Source organism: Macrotis lagotis, chromosome 6 (assembly GCF_037893015.1).
Source record: "Macrotis lagotis isolate mMagLag1 chromosome 6, bilby.v1.9.chrom.fasta, whole genome shotgun sequence".
NCBI classification, from domain to species: Eukaryota; Metazoa; Chordata; class Mammalia; order Peramelemorphia; family Peramelidae; genus Macrotis; species Macrotis lagotis.
In genome coordinates, this window is record NC_133663.1 from 113,648,681 (window position 1) to 113,657,656 (window position 8,976).

Genomic DNA, 8,976 nt, shown 5'->3' on the forward strand with positions numbered 1-8,976 from the left:
TCAAGCATTATATTAAATGGGGAGAGGCTAGAGGAATTCCCAATAAGATCAGGGGTGAAACAAGGATGCCATTATCACCACTCCTATTCAATATTGTATTAGAAATATTAGATTCGGCAATAAAAGAAGAAAAAGAAATTGAACGAATTAGAATTGGGAAGGAAGAGACAAAACTCTCACTCTTTGCAGATGACATGATGTTCTACCTAGAGAATCCCAACAAATCATCCAAAAAACTACTGGAAACAATTAGCAATTTTAGTAAAGTTGCAGGTTATAAAATAAAACTGCATAAATCCTCAACTTTTCTATATATGTCTAGCAAGATACAGCAAGAAGAGCTAGAAAAAGAAATCCCATTCAAAGCAACCTCAAACAATATAAAATACCTGGGAGTCTATTTGCCAAGACAGACTAAAAAACCTTTTGAAAACAATTATAAAACACTTCTCACAAAAATTAAATCAGATTTAAAAAATGGGACAAGCCCCTCTGCCGCGATCCTCCGCACCCCGGCAGCATGGCTCAGGCTGAATTTGAACAAGCCGCCGAAGAAGTCAAAAACCTGAAATCCAAACCGGATGACCAGGAGATGTTGTTCATCTGTAGTCACTACAAACAAGCCACAGTCAGAGATATAAATACAGCGAGTCCGGGTATGTTGGACTTCAAAGGCAAAGCTAAGTGGGATGCCTGGAGCAATTTGAAAGGGAAATCCAAAGAAGATGCCATGAAAGCTTATGTTGCAAAAGTGGAGGAACTAAAAACAAAATATGGAATATAAAAGAAACTGGATTCAGAGATCAGCGTGCACTTTTGAAGCTAAACTAAAATAATGTTTGATTTCCTAATGCTGTGGTCAAAGTCAAACCAGTGTAAATAATGTGCAACAGCGAGAGTTGGCATGGCTACTCTAGTCCTATCAGGTTACACAGCTATCTAGCTGTTGAATTGGAGAGACAAGGAATTAGTAATCTTGGTTCAATAGTTTTTAATAGTTTTCTTTAATCTGTAAATCAATAAAGTGCTTTTGTTACTTTAAAAAAAAATGGGACAAATATCAACTGCTCATGGATAGGTAGAACTAATATAATGAAAATGAGAATTCTACCAAAACTATACTGCCTATTTAGTGCCCTACCAATCAAAATTCCAAAAAATTACTTTAATGAGTTAGAAAAAATTGTAAGTAAATTCATATGGAGAAATACAAAGTCAAGAATTTCCAGGAATTTAATGAAAAGAAGTGCAAAAGAAGGGGGCTTGGCCCTACCTGATCTAAAATTATAAAGCATCAGTCATCAAAACTGTTTGGCATTGGCTAAGAAATAGAGTGGTGGACCAGTGGAATAGAGTAGGTACAAAAGCAAGAGACAATTATAGTGATCTGCTGTCTGATAAACCCAAAGAGTCCAGCTATTGGGATAAAAATTTTCTCTTTGATGAAAATTGCTGGGAAAATTGGAAGTTAGTATGGAAGAAACTTAGATTAGACCAACACTTAACACCCTTTACCAAGATAAGAACCAAATAATTACAGGATTTAGACAGAGTAAAAACAATACTATAAGCAAATTAGAAGATCAAGGAGTAGTTTACCTGTCAGAGCTATGGAAAGGGGAGCAGTTTATGACTAAGGAAGAGATGGAGAACATCACCAAAAACAAACTAGATGATTTCGATTACATTAAATTAAAAAGCTTTTGCACAGATAACCAAAATCAAAAGAAATGTAGTAAATTGGGAAACAATCTTTACAACTAATGATTCTGACAAAGGATTCATTTCTAGAATATACAGAGAACTGAGTCATATTTAAAAAACAACCATTCCCCAATTGACAAATGGTCAAAGGATATTCAAAGGCAATTTACAGATGAAGAGATCAAAGTAATCCATAGACATATGAATAATTTCTCTAAATCATTAATTATTAGAGAAATGCAAATCAAAACTTCTCTGAGATACCACCTCACACCTCTCAGACTGGCCAATATGACCAGAAAGGATAATGATCATTGTTGGAAGGGTTGCTGGAAATCTGGGACACTATTACACTGTTGGTGGAGCTGTGAAGTCATCCAACCTTTCTGGAGAGAAATTTGGAACTATGCCCAAAGGGCAGCAAAAATGAGCATACCCTTTGATCCAGCAATACCACTACTGGGTCTATACCCTGAAGAGATGATGAAAAAGGGTAAAATCATCACTTGTACAAAAATATTCATAGCAGCCCTGTTTGTGGTGGCAACGAATTGGAAATCAATTAAATGTCCTTCAATTGGGGGATGGCTTAGCAAACTGTGTTATATGTATGTCATGGAACACTATTGTTCTATTAGAAACCAAGAGTGATGGGAATTCAGGGAAGCCTGGAGGGATTTCCATGAACTGATGCTGAGTGAGATGAGCAGAACCAGAAAAACACTGTAAACCCTATCAGCTACATGGGGGTGATCTTCAATCTTGATGGACTTTTTTGTTCTATCATTGCAACAACCAGGGCCAATTTTGGGCTGTCTGAAATGGAGAATACTATCTGTATCCAGATAAAGAGCCTTGGAGCTTGAACAAATTTCAAGGACTATTCCCTTTAATTTAGGAAAAAAAACTATGTATTTTATTGTCTGATCTTGTTATCTCTAATACTTTTTGTTTCTTTCTTAAGGATGTGATTTCTTTCTCATCACACTCAATTTGGATCAATGTACAACATGGAAACAAAATAAAGAATGACAGATTCCTTTCTGTGGGGGGGGAGGGAAGTAATATTTGGAGAAAAAATTGTAAAACTCAAAACTCATATTAAAATCTTTTAAAAAATATAAAGTGGATAAAGCTCTGGCCTTGGAGTCATGAGTACCTGGGTTCAAATCTGGTCTCAGACACTTAATAATTACCTAGCTGTGTGGCCTTGGGCAAGCCACTTAAACCAATTTGCTTTGCAAAAATCTAAAAATAAAAGATCCTAGAGGCTTTGTTCACTTGGCTTAGTAATTCCAGGGGCCAGGCAGTAGGGGGCACTCATTGCTTTCTCTGGGGTGTTTGAAGTCCTCTGCCTAATCCTATATTGAAGAAGAAGGGAGGGAGGGGGGCAGCAGGGTCTGAATTGTCCTTGAACAATGAACTTGGTTCTGGGGGAGGAAGTTAATCTCCCTTTAGCTGTGTGAATTCTGTTGTCCACATCTGTGCCTGAGGGGGTGGGGGGGCAGCCATTCCTACTGGGAAGAAAGATCCACAAAATGTTTGGAGCTCAAGTCCTATGTCCAGCTAGTTGTTCTCCAGGGTACTCAGCAACTCTGTGCTGAACTCACCTTCCAGACAACTGGGGCTCACCAGAATTCCTCCCCTCCTGGCCAAATATTCCACATCTAAAGTTGTTCCTCGGACTGCCACTCACCAAAGCCTCTGCGTCTAAGGCTGATCCTCTGGCTTCACCCCGCTGCTCTCCCTGTGCTGTCCTTCTGTTCTCCATTCCCGATTTAACCACAGTCCCCAGAGACACACCTTGTTGGTATGTATTCTTCTCCTAGCTTCTTTTTCAGTGTTTTGAAGATGGAATTTCTGTTAAGAGGTTTCTTTAATGCTATTTTTGAGCTGAACCAGGAGCACTTTACACAGTGCCTATCTTCTCTCTGTCATCTTGACCAGAAGTGAAGGAAAATCTTACTTTTTAAGCCTTGGAAGCCATTTAAATCTCACATATTAGAGGATTGCAAATGAATGACAACACAAGGATAAGAAAAGAATATAATAATGTTTGTCCTTCATTTTCTAAGAAGACCATGGCATTAGGGAGGTCATGTCTTTATAAGCATATGACTTGGATTTGAGTGAGGGCTGCTGTGCTAAGTCATCAGCCTCACTTTCTCCTTCTGAACCATTTGGGCCCAGTGGTCAGATATGAATTAGAATGACTGGAGATGGTCCTGGATATGAGGCAATCAGGTTTAAGTGACTAATTCAAGGTCTCACAGCTAAGAAGAATCAAATGTCAAAAGGCCAGATTTGAATTCCAGGCCTTCTGACTCCAAGGCCAGTTCTTAAGATTTAGCTTACATTAGGACATAGTTATTGAAACATAGGTCAAGATCTATGACGTACAAGTGTCCTTTTCAAGTGAACAAATAAAACATTCTCATCTTCCTTCTTCTAGGACCTACTGAGTGATGACAATTGCTGCTTACACTCCAGTAGAGACAGCCTTTTAGATGTGTGTGTGTGTGGGGGGGGGGGTCGGGGTTCTACCTTGGTAGTACATAGTCTTCTCTGGAGTTTGAAAAACACTTTTTGCTGTAGCTTCCTCCATGGCAGGAGCTACTTCCCACCTAAGATTATTCCTGAATTTAAATAGTCTTCCAGAATCTTACTCCCTGAAAATCTATATGTGTCAAACAATTTAAACAAAAAAAAAGCAAGTCACATGTACTTGTCTGGTTAAGAACTTCCATACCCTATAACAAAAATTAGTTTATTCATAAAATAATCACCTGGAAAGACAAATATATTTTTTGAGAGGAAAAGGAATAGGATTTGATCCTAGATCAGGATCATGGAACTACAACTTATTGTCTTCAGTAGCTATTTAGCATTGTTAATTGTACCTTGTAGATGTAGGGGTAATGTTTCTCTAAGGGAGAAGAATGATGCTTTGCCTATTTTTCAGTTCTGTCTAGGGTTTTTACATCTTTATGAAACATGCCTTTTTAAAGTCACAAATACTTATTTGATTTCCTTCAAAACTCAATTCAAACACCCTCTTCTGATCAGCTGCTATTGATTTTCTCAGAAAACATTACACTGCATTTTTAATATATATATATGTGTGCATATACATGCATATTGTATATATGTCTATATTTACATGTATATATCTATTATGAATTATAAACATATTATACTTTAATAAATGTTTGTTATCTAATGCAAAGATTCTAGATTATTCTATCCTCCCCCCCAATCACCTATAACAAAAAAACATAACAAAGCAACTTTTTAGTATTCTCCAATTTTTTATGTGAGCTCTTTTGGGTTGAGTATGAAGGCATGAAATTCCCCAACACAGACACGAATTTTTTGGTACTTATATTGGAACCAGTGGTTTGAGAAAAGTAATGTCAATTTCTGGAGCAGCAGGAAGAGCACCTGAGTCTGAACTTGTACTTTCCACATATCCCTGCACCAACTCATTAAAGTTAGAAAACAAGATTTTATTAAGCAACTACACAATTTTAAGGGGTTGACTAGCTTAAGTTCTTATCTAGCTCCTACTATGTTGGAATACTTTCCTATGACTTATTTATGTTTAGGATGCATGATTTGAACCCTATGAAGTATCTTTAAATTTTGGAACTCTGAGATTCTGATTCTCTCCTCTATACTCTCACAATGGAAAAGCACAAACCTCCAACAGTTAAATCAAATTATCTGACTCAAATACTATATTTTTTCATATTACCTAGATGAAATGATTCAAAGGAAAAATCTCTCATCATATTGTTATGAAAAGGGGCAATTAGAAGATGGGAACAGTGAAGGTAGGCCTAGTGTTTGGGATGTACAGACCAAAATGTGGAAAGGAAGATTCTAGAAACAAATTAAAAATTTTGTCTACTTCACAGTTTTGCCCAAGGTTTTTATCAGCAATGTTCATAGTCTGCTTTTTCTTAGTTTTGTTCTTCAAAAAACTTCACATCATGAAACACAATTCTAAACATGACCTACTGAGTACAGAAAAAAATGTTATATTCATTATTTCAACTACTAATACTTTAAATATCAATGAACTATGAAAAGAATCCCTGAAAAAAAGAACTGGAGGAACTGCATAGGGGAAGAAGGGGCCAAAACATTTCTGATTCAGAGCTCATCTGTCCCTGATTCCAATATTCTGTACTCATGGATAGGTGGGGAACCCAATACCTCTGAACCATTTATTACCTCTATCAATCTGGACTACTTAGGACTGGGTAGAGGAAGGACCTTCATAAAGAGAGCATGCTTTTCTATGTTTCTTCTAATTTAAAGCTCTGATACCTTCCTTGCAAATAGTTCATTAGAATACTCTGAATATATTCAGTCATGAGCATGGGAATGGGGGTGGGGAACTTTCCTAATTAAAATCCATTGCTTTTTCCTTGCTATAATTAATAATTTGCTTACCAAAATCATGTCTAGAATTGATTTTTCTTTCCAGAAATAGATTATGATCCAGGCACTAAACATTTTGGAACAAAGAGATGAACCATTTCCTTATAAAATGTATGTCCTTGAACTTATTTCTGGTTTTGGATTTTTGTTTGTGGTTACTGATGCAGAGACTTCTCTCTACTTTAGGACCAGAAAGTCTATGTAACTCATTGCTTAACATCTAATTGGGGAATCTTGTGCCTTGAAACTTATGTCAGAGGAACTCTCATAAAAACATGACACAATCATATAATTCTGACACTTGGAGTAATTTTGGTAGAAACATTGTTTCAATCTGCTATGCAAAAGCATTCAAAGAAGCAGGATAAGTTCTTCATCTCCTACCTAGATGTATTATTAACCTCTCATAAACATTATTTTCAGTAAGATCTTTCAGGTAACATATTTGAGATGACTGGATACAAAATAAATACATGGCAAGAAGTGTAGTATTTTTGTCAACAAAATAAGTATATAATGGTATTATGCAAATCAGAGTAACTTAAATTTATGAGATAATAGCAACCTTCACTTGGTTCAGCACATGAATGAAAGTAGCAGTGATAGAGACATTATAGTCAGCTACCAATGGACTTATGGAGTCCTTTCTTGACTCTGGGGTACATTATAGCTTAACCATATTTTTTTAGCCCTTCTATCACCCAAAATAAGAGTATCTTTTCTTCTCTTTTCTCTTTTTTTGACCTTTTATGATTTTTACATTCTTTTATCTTTTCCTTTCTTTTGTAATCTTCACTTTTTCTTTTATAGATAACATTTATTTTTTTACATTATTACAGTAGTCTTATTGCAAAATTAAACAAGTCCCCTTCCACCAACCTCTAAAAATATAGAGAAACCTCAAAAAAGAGAGAGAGAAGAAAAAAAAGAGAGAAAAAAGTGTGCTTCAGTCTGTATTCAGATAACATCAACTCTTTCTTTGATATGGATTGAATTCTTCATTATAAGACCATCAGAGTAATTGCTTCAATATTTTTTCCATAGTTTTCATTGTTATTTTCATTTCTCTCCATCCTATTCCTCCCCACCCCATTTATTGTATTCTCTCTCTCTCTCCCTCTCTCCCTCTCTCTCTCTCTCCTCAAAAGTGCTTTGTATCAGACTACCCTCACCCACCATCTTCCCTCTTCTATCACCTATATACCCTGTTCTCTCCTCCTGTCCCCTTTCTCCCATTACTTTCCTCACATTTTTTTCCCATTCCTTTCCTCACATTTTTCCCTCTGGTGTAAGATAGATTTGTATACCAATTGAGTGTTTTTGTTATTTCCTCTCTGGGTCACTTCTGATTAGAGTGAAGGCTCATTCATTCCCCCTCATCCTGTCCCCTTCCACTCCCTTGGAAAAACTTTGTTTAAACCTCTTTTATGTGAAATAACTTAACCCATTTTAACTCTCCTTTCCCTTTCTCTCAATACATTCCTTTATTGATGATTAACTCCATCTTTACAATACATTGCATCTTCATATTCAGCTCTCTCCTGTGCTTTATTTATATATACTCCTCTTAAATAATAAATGAGAAGGTTCATAGGAGTTATCATTATCTTCTTCCCATGCAGGAAAACAAACAGTTCAGCATCATTGAATCCCTCATGATTTGCTCTTCCTGTCCACTCTCTCTAAGCTTCATCTGAGTCCTGTACTTCAAATTTCTATTTAACTTTGATTTATTTCAACAGGAAAGTTGCAAAGTATCCTATTTCATTGAATGCTCATCTTTTCCCCGAAAGAGTTTGTTCATTTTTCTGGGTAGTTGATTTTCAGTTGAAATCCTGACTCTTTTGCCTTCTGGAATATCTTTTCCAAATCCTAAGAACCCTTAATGTAGAATCTGCTAAATCCTGTGAAATCCTAACTATAGCCTCATAATATTGAATTGCTTCTTTCTGGATGATTACAGTGTTTTCCCCTTGACTTCAGAGTTCTAATATTTGGCTATAATATCCTTGGCAGTTTTAATTTGGGGATCTCTTTTAGGTGTTTGGTGAATTCTTTCAAATTCTATTTTACTCTCTGCTTGTAGACTATTGAGGAAGTTTACATTTATAATTTCTTGAAAAATGATGTCTGGGCTCTTTTATTGATCCTGACTTTTAGGTAGTCCAATAATTTTCAATTTATTTTTCCTGGATCTTCTTTCCAAGTCAGTTGATTTTTCCCAATGAAGTATTTCATATTTTCTTCTAGTTTTCCATTATTTTGGTTTTGTTTTATTGTTTCTGGATTATTCATACACTCATCAATTTCCCTATGACCCATTTTATATTGTAAGATATGTTTTCTTCAGTTAGCTTTAGAATATTTTTTTCATTCTACCAATTCTGATTTGTTTTCATGATTTTCCCACATCATTCTCATTTCTCTTCCCAATTTTTCCTCTACCTCCCATACTTGATTTTCAAAATTCTTTTTTGAGCTCTTCCATACCCAGAGTCCAATTCTTATATTTCTTGGAGGCTTTGGATATAGAAGCTTTGACTTTTTGTTTTCTTCAGAGTATGCATTTTGATCTTCCCAATACCCTTAGTAACTGTCTATAGCCAGCTTGTTTTTCTTCTGTTGATTGGTCATTTCCCCAGTTTATGACTTAACTTTAACTCTTTGTCAAGGTGAAGCTGTCTTTTCCAAGGTAGAGGAAGCACTGTCCCAATTCGTTTTTTTTGTAACTGTTTTCAGAGATACTACTAGTGACCTGTAAGTTTTTAATTCTTCCAAGGTCTTATGAGACCTTAGAACTGGAGATTGTGACCAAGATCTGAATAT

At 35.9% G+C, this 8,976-nt stretch overlaps 1 protein-coding gene across 1 annotated transcript; it reads left to right on the forward strand.

The window, feature by feature from the left end:
* The first annotated feature begins 491 nt into the window (after nt 1–491).
* On the forward strand, nt 492–917 carry LOC141491794 (acyl-CoA-binding protein-like). The gene has a single exon (XM_074192609.1). The coding sequence runs from the start codon at nt 521–523 to the stop codon at nt 782–784; it is 264 nt and encodes an 87-aa protein (XP_074048710.1). The 5' UTR covers nt 492–520; the 3' UTR covers nt 785–917.
* Nucleotides 918–8,976: the final 8,059 nt, after the last annotated feature.

What these genes read in the sequence shown, in the direction of transcription:
- LOC141491794 (XM_074192609.1), top strand. Translation starts at nt 521, where the DNA reads ATGGCTCAGGCTGAATTTGAACAAGCCGCCGAAGAAGTCAAAAACCTG.